The 17,234-nt window shown below is 42.3% G+C and overlaps 2 protein-coding genes and 1 long non-coding RNA gene across 3 annotated transcripts in view; 1 reads left to right on the forward strand and 2 right to left on the reverse strand.

The window, feature by feature from the left end:
• The first annotated feature begins 501 nt into the window (after positions 1-501).
• Positions 502-5,945, forward strand: unc93a (unc-93 homolog A). Its single transcript, XM_008313377.3, has 8 exons — positions 502-1,954; positions 2,307-2,488; positions 2,757-2,986; positions 3,800-3,925; positions 4,023-4,234; positions 4,312-4,447; positions 5,081-5,212; positions 5,532-5,945. Exons 1-8 carry the CDS (start codon positions 1,865-1,867, stop codon positions 5,807-5,809), a joined length of 1,386 nt encoding a protein of 461 aa, XP_008311599.1. The 5' UTR covers positions 502-1,864; the 3' UTR covers positions 5,810-5,945.
• On the reverse strand, positions 4,076-5,139 carry LOC112487211 (uncharacterized). The gene is made up of 3 exons (XR_003050079.1): positions 5,002-5,139; positions 4,295-4,464; positions 4,076-4,213 (listed from the first exon to the last, which is right to left on the reverse strand). It is a non-coding gene; the product is annotated as an uncharacterized LOC112487211 (long non-coding RNA).
• Positions 5,946-8,333: 2,388 nt separating the features above from the next.
• LOC103381159 (nuclear receptor coactivator 1) overlaps positions 8,334-17,234 on the reverse strand; it is a 38,349-nt gene continuing 29,448 nt past the window's right edge. The window contains exons 17-21 of the mRNA XM_017033440.2: positions 17,129-17,229; positions 16,566-16,880; positions 16,329-16,430; positions 15,319-15,786; positions 8,334-14,700 (exon numbers count right to left, since the gene is read on the reverse strand). Of these exons, the coding sequence (XP_016888929.1) occupies positions 14,521-14,700; positions 15,319-15,786; positions 16,329-16,430; positions 16,566-16,880; positions 17,129-17,229 (1,166 nt within the window). The 3' untranslated portion in view covers positions 8,334-14,520. The remainder of the gene's footprint in view (positions 14,701-15,318; positions 15,787-16,328; positions 16,431-16,565; positions 16,881-17,128; positions 17,230-17,234) is intronic.

Consider the following 17,234-nt stretch of genomic DNA (forward strand, 5'->3'; position numbering starts at 1 on the left):
GCTAATAGGCGGCTGGGAGAGAGGACGACGCCAAGCGAGGGAGGGGGGGGGGGGGCGGGGGGGGCTGGTGGACTACTTAAGGTGCAGGCTGTGTTCTTAAAATAAAAACTAGTCAACAAGAGGGTCAAAAACTGTACTGTTACTGTGCTTTTTGAATCAGTTACACCTACAATGACATTGTATCAAACAAGTAGCTCTTCGTATCACTAAGGGCCCTTGAAGTAGCTCTCAGGTTCAAAAAGGTTGGTGACCCCTGCTGTAGAGTAAGTGCGGGTCCAGCCGTATATTTACAGAGTACATAAAATAATAAAAGTGTCATCTTCATCGGAGTTTATTGACAGGGTGGAGACGTGTCAATAAAAAACTAGAGTTCAGATAAAAAGCTTCTTAACTAAAACAACTAAACACCTTGAGATCAAGTTCTGATACGGGGGTCTCCCTTCACTGAGATCGCCAGTTTAAAGGTGTGTAAAGGACAAAGGTCAAAAATAAAAAAAAGTTACAGTTTGGATCTGAGACTGTGAACGAACTTGTTCTGGTTTTAAGAATAAATAAAACAAAGGCCGTGACAGTTCAACATAGAAACCTGTTGGGGGAGCTGCTCAGAGGTCGAGGTCGAGGACGAGCACGAGACAGTGACAGGTGTCACTAAGATGAGCTACAACCACAGCAGAGTTTGCCTTCACCACTAACCACTGTTATACAGCAGCTACTGGGACTGGTGGTGCTCAATCTATGGCACGCATGCCATCTGTGGTACTTGGTCTTACTTTGTCGGATCAGAGGGAAATTTGACTTTTTGTTTTTTAAACTGCTTTGGAAAAGAGGAAAATGGGAAAAAAAAAAAAACGTCTGGAACCATGTTCATATTATGAACCAAAGGCCGTGGAGTAAATTCAGTATTTTAGTTTTCAGGGACCATTTGGTCAGAACGTATTTTAATTCAGGTTTTAAAAACAGTGATGTGATAGCTAATTTGAACAGACATGAAAAAGGTTCCTTAAGACGAGACTGGTTTGATCCAACAGGCACCTGTTTCAGTCTTTAAAGAAACTTCAAAAACCTTCCTAGGTTATCTGTTTGGTTCAACTGGATAAGGCTGAGCTAACTGTTAGCATTCTCTGAACCAAAGTCCTTTAAGATAAAATTGACATTTTTATCTAACAGAAGCCCAGTAGCTGATGTTGGGGTCCTTTAGGTAAAGATAAACAGGATTTACACAACAAAAAACTACCAGTGAACACTGGGTTGGAGAGGGTATTGGACCAACAACTCCTACTTTTATGACATGAAAGTTCAGGGGTTGTGTGGGGTTTACAAAGCTGCACAAAGTTAACTGTGTGCGCAGTTCAAATACACAGACTGAGAACTGACAGTAAACATCCAAACATCAAGTCCATGAAGAAAAACCCTAAGGATTAACACGCCAGATCGGACTCCCAAACTGTTTTCCACTTAAAGACAAGCGCTAGCTGCACCAAAGACGCAGCTTTGATTCAAACTACAGTGTTTACATATAAGACAAATGATAGAAAATGTAAAACTATTTTAAACTTCAAACATTAGAATAAAGAAATTACGAAGAAACAATGTGTAACTTGAACAGAAAAACCAGACTGTCATCTGCATACATAAAAATATGTTGGGGCAGAAGGTCATATGATAATAACTATATGTGTGTGTGTGTGTGTGTGTGTGTGTGCTGGGGCTGGACTCTGGACTGATCTGTTATCTGTCATTAACAGCACAGCCACTGTGCTCCACTCCAAGAACTTTCTCCATGTCTTGTACCTGGTAGCTTACCTCTGTTATTTCATCTAAACTCTGTGTGTGTGTGTGTGTGTGTGTGTGTGTAGATGCAGCCATGATCAGTCGCAACTTCAAGAATGTGTTGGTGGTCTCAGTGGCGTTTCTCTCCCTGTTCACAGCCTACGGAGGTCTGCAGAGTTTACAGGTTAGTGCAGGTTAAGTCCACCTGGTTCTCAGACTGAGAACCGGTTCTTACTGACAAAGACCCACTGAGGAGACGCAGCTAAAGATCCTGCTGGGTTCTGTCTTTGCCAATTTACCAAACCAACATTTGTTTGTATTTTTTTAACTCATGTCTTCACTTGTTTTTTGGCATTAATTGTGTATATTGCGTTGCTGCATCGCTACAATATAAACAATTGAAATAATAAAAATTAGTTTTGAAATGAATAATTCTTGGTTCTTTGTTTGACGACATTATCTGCCATCGTTATTTTGCACTTTCGGAAATTCAGTCCAGATAACAGATTTATACCTGTGTGTGTGTGCACACACAGAGCAGTCTGAATTCAGAGGAAGGGATGGGTGTGGCCTCCCTCAGTGTCATCTATGCCTCCATCATCATCTCCTCCATGTTTCTACCCCACATCATGATCAAAAACCTGGGCTGTAAGTGGACCATCGTGGTCAGCATGGTCTGCTACGTCTCCTACTCCTTTGGAAACCTTTACCCCGGATGGTAATTCTTTTCAATTGTTGTTTATTTATTTTAGTGTGTTTGTCCAATCATGTTTTTTCCACCCTTGGCCTCAAAATAGCTAGCGACATCTCTGGTGCTACGAACAACAGAACCCTACGATCATAGTAAGTCAAGTTAAACAGATAGACCTCCCTGAAATCATAAGACACCTCACCCTTTTTTTTTTAAGGACAAAGCTCTTTGTCGTTGATGGAGTCTGAAGTCTCCCTCTGTCCTGTTTATCAGAGAATTCCTTCATCTCACTCAGGTACACCCTCATCCCCACCTCAGTGATCCTAGGACTCGGTGGCTCCACCCTGTGGTCAGCCAAGTGCACCTACCTGACCATCACTGGCAACCAGCAGGCGGCTCTGGAGGGGAAGAAGGGTGCTGATGTCATCAACCAGTATTTTGGCATCTTCTTCTTCATCTTCCAGTCGTCGGGGGTTTGGGGAAACCTCATGTCGTCGCTCATCTTTGGGCAGGACACGGCGATTGGTAAGAAGATGTGGAAGAAAGACATTAAAAAACACCATTAAAAATTATGTTTTAGTTACATCCAGCAGAGGTCAGTAAACTAAAAATTAAAATTTCAATAAAAATAAAAATTCAATAAAACAATTAAAAAAATAAAATAAGTGCAGTTTTCATGAATAAAGTCAAAATTAAAAATAAATGAAGGAAACAGGTTTGATCACTTACGTCCTTTAGTGGAGCCCCCTGTCTTTGTCAGAGGAAAGAACATGAAGAAAATCTGACTGAAGCAAAAAAAAACAAAACATTTAAGATGAACAGTGTAATACACACAAACAGGATGTTGATGCACACGGAAACATGTGGGGTCAAAGTGTGTTGTCATTTACTTTTATGATCTGCCATCTCAGTGCATGGTAACAGATGTGTTTTCCATTTTTACTGTTCAAATACTTTTAATGTTGTCAAGCTTATCAGATGGAATTGTTTTATAGAGCTTTTTATAGAGCTATTTAGACCAAATTACTGCTATTTCCTGGATCCAGATTTATGGACCCAGGAATATATCATATATATTGTCATATATACATATAACATGTTATTTCCTGGATCCAGATTTAACATGACTGAATATATATATAAATATATATATGTATATATACAGTATATACTGTATATATACATATATATATTTATATATATATATATATATAAATATATATATGTATATATATATATACTGTATATACACACACATACATATATATATATATACAGTATATACTGTATATATTTCCCTTTTCTTTTAATTACCTACGGTTGTTTGTTTTCTGACAGCCAACATCCCGGAGGAGCAGCTTCAGTTGTGTGGAGCAGCTGATTGTGGTATGAACATCAGTACCAACAGTACCAGCACCAGACCTGCTCAGAAACTGGTGTGGACACTTGTGGGCTGCTACATTGGTGAGGACCAGGTGGTACTGATCCCAGGCGTTCTTTCCACTTGTCTTCAAGGACATGTCTTTGTCGTTTTTGTTAATATTCTGCCTCTGGGTTCTAGGCGTCGGCGTTCTGGCCACTATTATCATCGCCGCGTTCCTGGACAACATCGATCGAGAGCAGGCCAGTCAGTTCCGTGAGAACCGGGAACCGTTCTGTCAGACCTTCCTGGCCACGTTTGCACTCCTGAGGGACTGGAGGATGCTGACGCTGATTCCGCTCACCATGTACAGCGGCTTTGAGCAGAGCTTCCTGTCCGGGGAGTACACCAAGGTTCAGATGGAGACAGTGACCATCTACAGTTTGGCCAATCATCATCAACACCCCTCTGACCGTTTGTGTTTGTGCAGAACTTCGTGACCTGTGCCCTGGGGATCCACTATGTTGGATTTGCCATGATGTGTTTCGCAGCCGTAAACTCTGTGTGCTCCTACATCTTTGGCCGACTGGCTCAGTACACGGGCAGAGCTGCTCTCTTCCTCCTGGGTAAACACACCTGACAACTACAGGAAAGAGAAAAAAAAAACAACAAAAGAAACTCTTTGTAGTTTAATTTTGTAGGTATAACATGGGGATTTACAGATGTGACTGGCTGGTCTTACTAGATTCTGATCTGTTCGCAGCTCATGTTAACTACGAGATTAGAGCTGTGTATTGGCTAGAATCTGGCAATACAATACGTTTAGCAACGAAGGGGCAACGATACAATATATTGCAATATACTACGATATTACAGGCATGACAATATATTGAGGTTTTTTTTTACAGGCATGACAATATATTGAGTTTTTAAAAAAAAATAATTTAACTGTATTAAAACTGTCATCATAGTAAACACACAATGCTATTCTTAACATCAGGTTGCCATCTTAACATCAGGTTAAAATCCATACAACGCAGTAGAATATTAATACAATATTGTGAATTGAAATATTGCAATATTTAAGTCTATTGATATTTTCTTACATTCTTAATTATATCGATTGATATTGAATCGCGTTTTGTCACACCGTTACCATTGATTGTGTACGTGTGGTTACCGTTCAATTTGCGCCTATTGCGTTTGGTGTGAACGCCTCCATTCCATTCATCTGATCTGTGAAGCTGTTGTCTCTTCAGCTGCCGTCACCAACTTCTCCTGCATCATTGGTCTGTTGCAATGGAGGCCTGATCCCAACCAGTTGGCCGTCTTCTTTGTGTTTCCTGCTCTGTGGGGGATGTCAGACGCTATCTGGCAAACTCAGACCAACGGTAGGAAACCTATCATCAGTGTGAACAGATCTGAGCAGAGTCAAAAGGAAGATAGATGTTCTCACCAAACCTTCAACATTAGGGATCAAGAAAACATTCAGATAAATGTAGGAAAATTCTGAGGTACCATCATGTGTTGTGGTAAAAGGTCTAAGACTAAACCTAAAGACTCTTTCCTGGTCATCTTTCCACAACAAATCTGGATGACTACGATTATTCTAACCAAATTAATCTTAATAAAACAGTGGTAGTAGTTATTTTACAGTTGATTTATTAACTCCCGACCTTAACGTTTGTATGTTCTCGTACTTTCTCGCAGCTCTTTACGGAATTATCTTTTCACAAAACAAAGAGGCAGCATTCGCCAACTACCGCATGTGGGAGTCTCTGGGATTTGTCATCTCCTTCGCCTACAGCACCTTCTTGTGTCTGGAGTATAAAATGTACATTCTGTTGACCGTCCTGCTCCTGACAGTGGTCACCTACCCTGTGGTTGAGTACCACGAATACAAGAATCCCACAGCGGCACTCGTCGATCAGGACAAGTCCTGTGGCCACCAGGAGAAAAATGACGACATTGTTCAGACTAAAATGTAGACGCTGAACTACGTCACAGTACTGTACAATCACGTGCCAGAAACTTCAAACTCCAAATCTTTTTCCAGATTTTTCTGACAGTGTTTCCTTGACAAGTTGTAACCACCACAGAATAAACATTTATTACTTACAATCACTGTGTCAGAGTCGGCAAAATGGTTCATTTATGTACCGTAGTCTCTACCGATATTTACTTAGAATTTTCACCCAGAAGCCCGAAGGTAGGACCACCAAAAATAATTTTTACAATGCCATGGATAAGTACATTTAACAGTTTTTGACACTTCTTGGCCAGAATTCTACATGAGAAGTAAAAGACATAATCATCTGCAAAAGTGTTGACGTCAACCAACTCCATAGTTCACATGATGAAGGATAGTCGGGCAGAAAATGATGCATTTCAAATGGTGCTTTTTATTGCAATGTGTTGCATTCCCACATTCATAGATGTTATAGATTTGTTAGTCAAAGCATCATTTCCTCAAGGTTGGCATCCTCACCTTGGAAAAAGCAGAGGGATCAAATGCACGAGGTGTTTGTATTTTGAGTGTAGTAGAGAAGTGTGTGTGTGTGTGTGTGTGTAAACTTGAGCAGCCACGAACATATGAATGAGAAAAAAAATACTTCCAGTAGATGCAAAAAAGACAGTTTTAATTGTCAAAAGAAAAAAAATGAGAGACAGAGACAGTGAGAAAGAAAGAGAGAGAGAGAGAGAGAGAGAGAGAGAGAGTTTTTTTGTCTATCAGCCTACAGGGCTCTCACTCCCTACAGGGACTGGACCCGGCCTGAGACTGATTGTCTACAACATTCCAAAGAAAAGGTAGATTTTCTTTATATTCACGTTACACACCTGAACAGGAGGAAGGTTGAGGGGCCGTAAGAGAGAGAGAGAGAGAGAGAGAAAGAGAGGAGGGAAAGACAGAGAAAGAGAGACAAAAAAAGAGAAAATATACATGCATAAAATTCTCCCAGATGAACATTGTCACTCATATTGTCTTGAAATAGCTGCTCCGATGCCTCGTTAAAAACAAACTTTACATGAGTGTAATATACAAAACTGGACAAAAATGGGTAAAATGTATAATATATATTTATATCTATTTATATATCTATTTATATTAATTTGTACAAGGGAGAAAGTGGAACCATGGTCTTCCGTTAATTTTTTTTTTTTTTATATTTCTCCCAAAAGAGCATTACCCCCACCCTCGTATGAAAAAAACAGAAAAACAAAAACCCAACACAAAGACAAAGTGGTGAGTTACGTTAATAAGGAGCCTTCTTTGAAAAACCTCTTCACTGCACTCAAACCTAGAATCTCGGTCCAAGTAAGGCAACACGTAAGTACACTGACCACTGACGTTCATGAAGAACAGAGGATTGAACACTGGAGCCGGGAGGTATAGGTTGAGAGGACTGTGGCACAACCTAGGGTGCGCAGACACCAATGCAGATGACAACTAGACCAAGCATTAGTCCAACCCACAACAAGTCAAGTGTCAGTCTGGTCTGGTACCAGGACACTGAACAATTCCTGTCAAGGACAACGGTCCAATCCTTCAGCACGAATAAACCCGAGGTTCCAGATCCTGCTTCGGACACGGACCCAAATCTGCACTAGGATTTGACTGAGCTCTGGATCACTCAGTCACCCAGCATTGGTGTCAGCACACCACCAACATCAACAGTCGACAACACAAAGAAGAGGAGCGGGACGAGCAGCATGGACAGGACACGTGAAGGTCGTACTAGGTCAGTGCACAATTGTTGCTCAAAAGCAGAAGTGAAGCCCCGGGACCACTGGAGTTTTACTGACTTAATTAAAAAAAACAAAACAAAAAAAACCACACACAACAAAGTGAAAGTCCATCCTGGTTCAATAAATATTTGCGCGTTCAAAGCTGCAGGAGAGCAAAGATCGAGGAGCAGCAGCTCCAGAGCAAGAGTGTCAACAGTTGCTGAGACTGTGGTGAGCCGGAATGTTCTGAGATTCAAGAAAGAGGAAGGCTTAACAGTTCACCTGGTGTTAGCTGACAGCACAGAAGAGGAGGAGCAGGAGGAAGAGGAAGAGGAAGAGGAGGAGCAGGAGAAGAAGGGGGGCAGACAGGTCACCTGAAGAAGTCTGGCATAGTTTAATTCTGAGGATCAGTTGGCTGTAGGTCAAGAGACAAAGGCAGAGAGGATTGAGAAAGACAGGAAGTCCACTTCTGGGTTTGGAGGATCCCCGACAGTCAAGTTCTTCATAAAGAACCTGAGAGATGTGTTCCATATTTAAAAGTCAGAAGGGGAGAAAATGGGGGGGGGGGGTCGGGGGTCAGGGGCTGAGTGAGGGGCAGAGACTGATCTGATTGGAGGAGCTTCTGATGGCCGTTTGACTCTGAGAACGTTTATTTTTTTCCCCCCTACGTATATAAAGTGCAAAATTAGATTGTATTTGCAAAAAACTCCTGGAATAAACTTGATTCATCTACGCGTGTAAAAAAAGTATTTTTTTTAAATACAGTAAACTTTTCCTTTTTTTTAACAGTAATTGTTTTTCTTAAAAAGTTGAAAAAATGTGTTTTTTTATCTTTAATTAAAAAAAACCCTGGTTAACAAGGTTATTACTGTTAAACAGCAAAGGATCACACCTTTACTGCAGTAAAGTATATACAGTAGGCACCTCAAGTTTGGTATAAAGTATTCATGGGAAATAAAAGGTGTTTTTAGACTGTAATTGATCAAAGGATGAGATTGGAAGCTGAGAAAAGTCTTCCTTTTTATCAGTACAAATTAAAAGCGTCCTACTCTAAACTCACTAAAGAAGAAAAAGAAAAGAATTCTCCTTGAACGTCAGGATCTCGGTGATTTTGGTGTGAATTTCGAAAAAAAAACAAACAAAAAAAAAAAACAACTTCATCTCTAGGTTTCAATGACAGCAGTGTGGTTTCTACCTGGACCTGGAGGAAATACTGGGGTCAAGGGTTAAGGTGCATAGCTAGCAGTCAATGTTTTCTTGCTTTCTGTAAACAAGGTGTGAGCACTTCAGGGACGCAAAGGACCACAGGGGCGGCGCTGGAGAGATGTCTGTCTCAGACGGTTGAGACTGACAGATAATAAAAAGGTGAGGAGTAACAAAGTGAGGGAGGCAAGAGAAGCGAGTAAACCAGAGAGAGAGAGAGAGAGAGAGAGAGCGAGAGAGAGAGAGAGAGGAGGAAGCAGGAGATCCAATGCTCGCTAAATGTCTGTGATGTCACGTGGTGTCCAGTGATGATGAGGTTTGCATATGGTATTTGTCAAAACATCCTGAAGCTTTGGTCATTACTGGTGACAGATGTAAAATAAAAAAACGGAAGAAGAAGAGGAGGAGGAGGAGGAGGAGAGGCTACATCAGTCAGACAATTAGAAAGGACAAAAAAAAAACAACAACCAAAAAACAATCCCACTCATGACCACAAGAACCAGCAGGCAATGCCTCGCCACAAAACCAAGGCTCCACTCTCCCAGATCTGCTTAAACTTTTGACAACAGAGAAAAAAAAATTAAATAATATGGCCTTTTTTTTGTTTAAATTAACCCGTACAAAAAGCCAGTCCACACTGCTTCTTCTCCTCTCTCAGTAAAATCACATTCAGCAGTCGCTAAAACCATTCTCTGGCAAAAAAGTTTTTTTTTCTTTTTTCTCTGAAACACCCACAGGTACTGTGCAGGGTTGGGGAAAAAAAGAGAAAGGAAAAAAAAAGGAAAAAAAAAAAAAAGGAGAAGAAGAATCGTTTCCATCATAGAGAACACCAGATATACAGTATTAATCACTTACACGCATACAAACGCACTCACTGATAGTCATGTACATACATACATACAAACAAACATCACCAGAAAGATGAAAAAATAGTAGAAAATAAAAAATAAATCATAAAATAAAAACAAAGACGGAGGCGAGTAGTTATTTACCACAAACTCGGAGCACTAGGTTTTTTTTTTCCTCTGTTGATTCTGAACAAATACATATTCACATTTCTCTGTTATATACAACATACGTTAACACCAACGCTAGTAAAATAACTCAACCTTGTACCTGGTACATGTACTGAGGGACTGCTGCTTCCGTTGAACTGCTGTTGCATAAAAAAGTAAAAATTTGAATAAAAAAAGAAAGAAAAGAAAGTACATGATAAAGTGAATGCACAAGTCGTTTTTGGCATGTTGTTGTTGTTGTCGTCGTCGTTGTTGTGGTCGTTGCAGGATAAAGTCAATGACAGTTGATGAACAGAGGGAAACCAGTTCCATAGGAATGCCTATTCCACGCAGAAGAGTGTGTGTGTGTGTGAGTGTGTGTGTGTGTAAAGACAAAGTGAAGAAGTTGCATCAGGAAACTCCAAAAATACATTCTTTTACATGTTGTGCAGCTGTGTGCTCACGTGGACCAAACAGCGTTCCAGAACGTTCCGTAGGGAAGTGTGAGGAACCGACTCCGAGTCTGAAGTGCTTCAGATTTAGTTCTGTTAAGTGCTGCTAAGGAAACAGGCTGAGCCTGTTCCTGCTGTAGGCCACGTAGGCAGCTGCCTAGGGCGCCATCTGCTGGACGCGGCATCGCCAGAACCCCACATAAAAAACAAACAAACAAAAAAAAAAAAAACTGAGCCGGACCACAACCTGACCTTGTTAACCAAGCGGGCAGGTCTGAGGTCAACTCAGAATCAACTTCCTCCGGGGTTCGTCCTCAAGGTGTTTCTGCACCACTGGGATCAGTACTAGGAACCGGGGACAGCAGCAGTACTCCCACTGTGGGACTTCTGAGTATGAGGTGTTGATTTTAAACAGTTTTCTGTGTGATGTTACACGAGGATCGCTGAGGAGCACCTGTTTGGTCAACGTGACGTCACTGTAGGACAGAGTGTTCAATACATGATACACCAACAGAGGAGCTGGTGGTTGGGAAGTTTGGGGAAGAAGAAGGGGGGGGTCGGCAAGGGGCAGTAGGTTGGAATGTTGACCTGAATGTTGCATATGGTGAAGTGAGTGGTGAACAAGAAAAGGCGGAGGAGCCATGAATCCACTGAAGCAGCATCAGACTGTGTCGTCCACCTAGAGGGAGTGATGACCAACATTTCACCTAAACACTGACGCAAAAAATAACAAACAGAGGAAGAGTTTTTTTTTTTGTTCCCAACAGTTTAGTTTCCTCAAGGTAACGTGTGACTCTGTGCTGGTGACACTACTAAACACAAAGGTCAGGTTTGAGTCCATGAACCAGGACTTAAAACAGGCTGACACCAAGCGACCGTCATGGCCAACCTTTTGCCCCCACACGGGCCTACGTGCCTTATTTTCTCCCACCGATGAAGCAGCTTCAGCTTCAGGTGTTGACGTCCACATGAGGACAGTTGAGTTTTTCAGATTTCTGAACCTGACGTTGACAATCATCTACGAGGCTCAGAACCGTTGAAGTCTTAAAGACCAAAGAGAGAATCATTAACTTTGATTTGGTGAGTGATGGCGACAACACTTTAAGCTCAGACACTCCTCCCTGCTGATGGAGTATTTCTAAAGTACTTCCGAAGTACTTCTGGAACTAGACTGAAACGTAAACTATTCAAAAAGACGGAAGAACTCATGTTAGTCAAAAACAGTGAGGTGTATTGAAACAAAGAGTATTAATGTAAGTCAGTGGACCTACAACCACGTGTGGCACTTGGACGCCCTCTGGTGGTATACCGAGGACACTTTTTTTTTTTTAACCTTAAACAGAGGTTTAAAAAGACTCCAGTCCTGGAGTGGGAAAAAGTATTTGCCAGATAAACTTTCCAATAACTTTGGAAATGAAATCTCTTCCCTATAAAAAAGGTCTGGCCGTAGGTTAATGTTGGTCAGACCGGTGGAACTCATCACCCACATCTCCACAACAGGTGTCTTCTGTGGACACCAGTTCACCTACTGCTAACATAAGGGTCACCACCCAGTCACTGTACGTTCCCTGACGGAACAACTGCTGTTGAACTCTGTTGGACATTTTCATCAATGTATGAATTTAAAACTGCGTCTGACGTTGAGTTGACCTGTGACACAGATGCAGCGTCTCAGCTGGAGGTGGACTGTTGGTCAGCACACACTCAATGTGTGGAACTTCACTGTTATCACGAGAGAGAGGGAGAGAGAGAGAGAGACAGTGTCCGACTGAGTCGTCAACAGTAGGAGGCAGAAAACTTGATGAACCTCTGTGTGTGTGTGTGTGTGTGTAACCAGTGGAGTGAAGTCTTGGCCAGGAAACCAGAAATGAGGGTTAAATAACAATAAAATAAAAAAAAGACAAATAATCCCAAATAAAACAGACCATACAAGTGTGGAAATACACATTCTCAGGGGGTGAGGAGAAAGAAAAACAAAACAAAAAAACAACTCTAATCCTTAAAAGAAAACAAAAACGTTCTTTCTGTGACTCCGCCCCCCTCCTGTGTCTGATCTCTTTGTTGAATTAATCGTCCGTCACATTTCTGTTAGGATCTTCTACCACTAAAGCTTCTAGGTAAATGTCATTACGTAGGAACAATACTCAGGAGAGGTGAGGCGTTCACTGCCACGACTGTCCATGAGCGCAGCCAACGCCGCACCTCTGGGGTATTATCATCAATATTATTATACTTTTTTATACAATGGTTACAAACATGTGTACTGTCTGTAAAAGTTCTTTTTGTACATACATGATTAAAAAAAAAGAAGAAGAAACAAAATAAAACGATGGCTAACTAGCTTCCTGGTGAAAGAAAGCGAAAGCAAACCCCTTCACACCGGAGAAAATGTCGCTACTTTACTGGAACGCAAGGGGGTGCTAAAGAGAAAGAGCCAGAGAGCTAGAGCTATATTTAAAATCTGCTTTAAAATTGCTTTAAATTTTTCTATCCTTTTTCACATTTGCCAAAATGGGAAAAACACACTTCCTCCTTCACCCCCCTCCCCCCACTGCAACATGAGCAACCTGACAATATCCTGATGCCAAAAGAATCATTTTACAAAAAGACGAGCTGTCGTTGAAAGATCTGTTGTGTTGAAAAAAGAAAAAAAAAAAACCTGGATCAATCACATTATACATAGTTTTGCCGTTCAGAGTTAATTACACTTTTCTCTCTCTTTTTTTCTTTTATAAAAAAAAAAATACAACAGGAAAGCAGTTCCAAGAAAGGAGAGTGAGCTCACCCCCGTCTCCCCCAAAAGTCTTTGTCCTTCTATACTGTACAATACTACCCGCCTGCTTGGTGCACGTGGAAAACAACACTGATAGGCTGAGAGGAGAAAGAACCAAAGGAACACAGAGAGGAAAGAGGAGAAGAGAGGACGAGCCTGACGGGGCTCAGTATTCACAGCTGCGGAGGTGAGGGGGGGGAGTGGGGTAAAAATGTGACGGACAGACAGTTAAATAATTATAACAGTCCTTTTTCTTACCTTATAACTTTGAAAATAATAAAAATAATTAAAAAAACACCCTCCTCCCTGAAGGGGGAGAAAGACACATAAGTTCCAAAAACTGAGCAGCATCCGATCTGTCTCCCATCCATCCATCCATTCATCTATCCATCCGTTGGTTTGTTCGTCCATCCATCCAGCCCTGTCCAATTCCAGCTGTTGTCAAAGCTTGTTCAGATGATCCCAAAGATGATGAAGATGACGATGATGATGATGGTGAGAGCAGAAGTTTCTGTTTCATTAACATAAAAGAAATGAACCAAAAATCAGAGTAAAAATAATTAAAAAAAAGGATTTCATAAAAGTCCAAGTTGAAGTAGTAGTAGTAGAAGAAGAAGAAGAAGCAGAGTTTTTTTTCCCCATTTGTAGAAAAAAAAAAACCCTCCAACTTCCACCAGGCACTGTTGCTGATAGAGAGAGACAGTCACAGAACCAGCTGGTACTGAGCTTCTATCCCACAATGCCGCAGAGGTCTGAAACCTTTAAACATTCCCACATCGCTGAGAGACAGGTAGAAGAAAAAAAAAAGGATCCAAAAACAGAAAGAAATTTAAAGATATAAATCGGAAACAAAACAAACAAACTGCTGAGCAGCAGCTGCACGCTGCTGCCCCAGCTCTCAAATGCTGCTGCTGCTGCTGCTGACAGAAACCATCTGATCAGGACAAGAGTAAAACAAAAACAGAAAAACCAGAAAGGAGAGAAAAACCATAAGAGAGGCCGGCCCTGATTTGACAGTGACGACAACTTGGCAAATCTTACGATGGTGTCGCTGTAGTTTGTTTGTTTGTTTTTTTTTTTTACTCTTGGGTCAGGAAGCAGGAAGTAGGTCACCGAGGAATGAGCAGCAAAGACAACGCTGCCTTTGAATAGGCTGAGGCAGACAGACAGGTTGTCAGACAGATTAGACAGGCAGGTTTAAAAAACAAAAAAACAAAATAAAAAACACATACACTGCTGCTCCTTCTGACTTAAGTCTTTTTCTTTTTCCTTAACAGTTTGCAGGCTGTTCAACTTAATCCAGCTCTGAATCCCCTCCCCCCTCCATCCCCACAGAAGTGGTTCAGCTGTGTGGCTCCACCCACAACTATACCTCTCCCAAGTCTAATCTGCAGCCGTCCTGACATCCATCCCTTCGTCCAAAAGGTGAGACAGAGACAGCAATGGATCTGGAGCGCTGATGTCCAAAGAGGAGGACAAGGAGGAGGAGGAGGCGTGGGAAGTAAGAAGGAGCAGGAGAGCTGTTGGAGGGTGGGGGCGGGGGGGTGGTGTCACTCGGTCAGCAGCTGCTGGAGGAGGCTCTTCTGCTGGGCCTGGTTGTTCTGGGAGCCCTGCGGCACGGGGCCCTTCTGGGACGGTGCCGATCCAATAGGACCCTGGTTCAAGTAGGACTCACTGCCGACCAGGTTCACCGTGCACTGGACGTCGGCAAACACTTGAACCTGCTGCACCTGAGGAACAAATCCACAACAATCATCAATATGTTAATGTTTTTATCCAACACAACAAGATTAAACCTGGTGAGATCCAGTCACGACTTTGGGTTTAATTAATGACTAATATATAAAAACACTGTCTTAGTGAAAACGTAAAACCTGGTGAGATCCAGTCACGACTTTTGGTTTAATTAATGACAATAATGATGATGAATAAGGAAGATTCTTGAATTGAACCAATCCTTCTTTGTCTGTGTATTTCTAAAACAGAAAATCAAACATAAGCAGGTAGGGGGCACTGTTTCTCATCTGTTCACTATCTGTAACTAATCCAAGTGACAGAATTATTTATATGGAACAACATCAACAATAATATATAAAAACACTGTCTTAGTGAAAACGTATCTTCATACAGTTGGTGGATTTTAGTCATTACATCATCATGCCTGTAGCATCGCTGCCCCTGCCAGATTCCGGCCAATACACACCCCTAATGGACAGTGGAATAATTGAATTGTTATCGGTGCTTCATTCTGGCCATGGGCTGAGTTTAAAATAACCTGAAAATAGATTAGCAGTGTCTCTGAGGACAGGGGTTGGGACAGAAACCTGACGAGCGATGACGAGACCAACCTGCTGGTCGCTGCACACCGCACCCACATTGTTGAGGTTATTGTTGCTCATGCTGACCGTCTGCCCCATGGGAGGTAACGAGCCCACGCTGCCTGAGCCTCCCGCCATGGAGACAGTGATGCTCATGTTGTTGTACACCCCCTGCTGGCCAAACGCCTGTCCTGCACTCTGTCCTGACTGACTAAACAGACTGCAGCGAAAAAACAAAACCAAGACAAACATGAGTGAATTTTCCACTGACTTCAGTATCTGCTCACGCGGCATCTGCGGCGGCTGCTGCTGTTGAGGTGTCGTGATTGGACCCTTCGGGACCCTCGCAGTTCCGACGGCACCCATGGCTCCGGTTGGGGCCCCCGCCATGTTTTGTCTCATCAACATGACCTTCTGTTGGAAAAGCTGACGCTGGCGGTGCTGGATGCTGTAGAGTTCCCTCTGACGCTGGGCCAGCATCTGGGCGTTCAGTGGAGGCTGCTGACAGACAAGTGTTGTTGTGTTGTTAGGACGCAGGAGAGAAACGACTTTTTACAAGTAATTCTATCGACTTTGGTTTTACCTTTTCTTCACTTTAAATTTGCTAATACGGAGCATTTGTTCAGCTTAAGCTTCAGAGAATTATTTTTTGCCACCTGGGGGCAGCAGAATTTTTTTTTGGGAAAGTAAACACTATATGAACATTGATTGAATTTATTTTGTTGATCATAATTAGCTGAATTAATTAAAGATTTGCCTGGACTAAACATTTTTTTGATGGACTTAAAAGTCTTAAGGTCTGCAACAAACAATGTGCAGTTACATTTTTCTTAAAAATCCAGTTAGAAAAAAATAAATGACTTGAGGTATAAAAATACACCCCCTGCATTTCTGGTAATTTATTTAGTATTTATTACACATATTTATCAATAAATACATATGTACTGAAAAATTAAAAAACTCCACTACACCATGTTAAGATGTACAGATAAACTCTAGGTGACTTGTTCTATGAGAGGCAAGTGGAACCATCAGCTGACCTGTGTGGGAATCTGAGGCTGTTGGACCCCCTGACGAACGCCCATGTTCACGTGCTGGGCTCCTGCAGTAAACTGATTCATGCCTGACATTCTGTTCTGGAGCTGAGACACAGGAAAACACAAGGTGAGGACTGAGGAAACCTTGTTAGAATAATCAGAATAAAATCTATTCAGAAACTTCATTTCTGGAACTACCTGGTTGACAGAGAACTGTAAAGACCCTCCCTGCCTCCTCACCTGCTGCGGCCCCTGCACCCTCTGCTGCAGCTGTAGACGCAGCTGATTGGGTGGCAGTCTGAGCTGCGTGCCTACACCCTGTGGTTGATTCATGCCCGGCCTCAGACCTATGCCCGTCCCGATGGGAAAAGCCGCTCGGGGGGCTCCGAACCCCAGGCCCTGTGGCCCTACTGGCACCAGCTCTGGAGGAAACTGAGCCTGAGGAGCAGGTGTAAACTGCGGAGGGTAGGCAGGGAGTTTGGGGTCCATGGGAACCGGGGTGGCAGTGGGTGGCTGGTTTGGGAAGTTTTGAGGCATCGGGTCAAAGCAGCCGCCCTATAAAAAAAAAATCAATGAAAATAAATAAAATGTTTAGCAAAGACATGACACAAAAGTCTGAAATTTGAATCCTATCATTAAATCTGACTGGATGATACGTCAGCTGCAGCGACGCCAACATTGGAGCCTTTGATTAATTACAGTAACTCCGTAATTACCTCTAATTTACCAATGTTAACACTGAACACTGGCTGCAGGTGATGAGAGCTCCTCACCCCCTTCTGCCCCCCCCAACACCCCCCTACCTGGACCAGCTTGTCGATGCCCAGGGCCTTGTCCAGCTTAGCCAGCTCGCTCTCGTCCGTCCCACTGAGGAAGGAGACCAGCTGCTCCAGCCGGGCTTTCTCTTCG

This window comes from Cynoglossus semilaevis, chromosome 7, assembly GCF_000523025.1.
Source record: "Cynoglossus semilaevis isolate Cse_v1.0 chromosome 7, Cse_v1.0, whole genome shotgun sequence".
NCBI lineage: Eukaryota > Metazoa > Chordata > Actinopteri > Pleuronectiformes > Cynoglossidae > Cynoglossus > Cynoglossus semilaevis.

Bases quoted from the DNA above. Each gene is read 5' to 3' on its own strand.
- unc93a (XM_008313377.3), top strand. From the start codon at position 1,865: ATGATCAGTCGCAACTTCAAGAATGTGTTGGTGGTCTCAGTGGCGTTT. The intron at 2,987-3,799 runs GTAAGAAGATGT...GTTTTCTGACAG, and splicing joins TGGGCAGGACACGGCGATTG to CCAACATCCCGGAGGAGCAG. The intron at 3,926-4,022 runs GTGAGGACCAGG...TCTGGGTTCTAG, and splicing joins ACTTGTGGGCTGCTACATTG to GCGTCGGCGTTCTGGCCACT.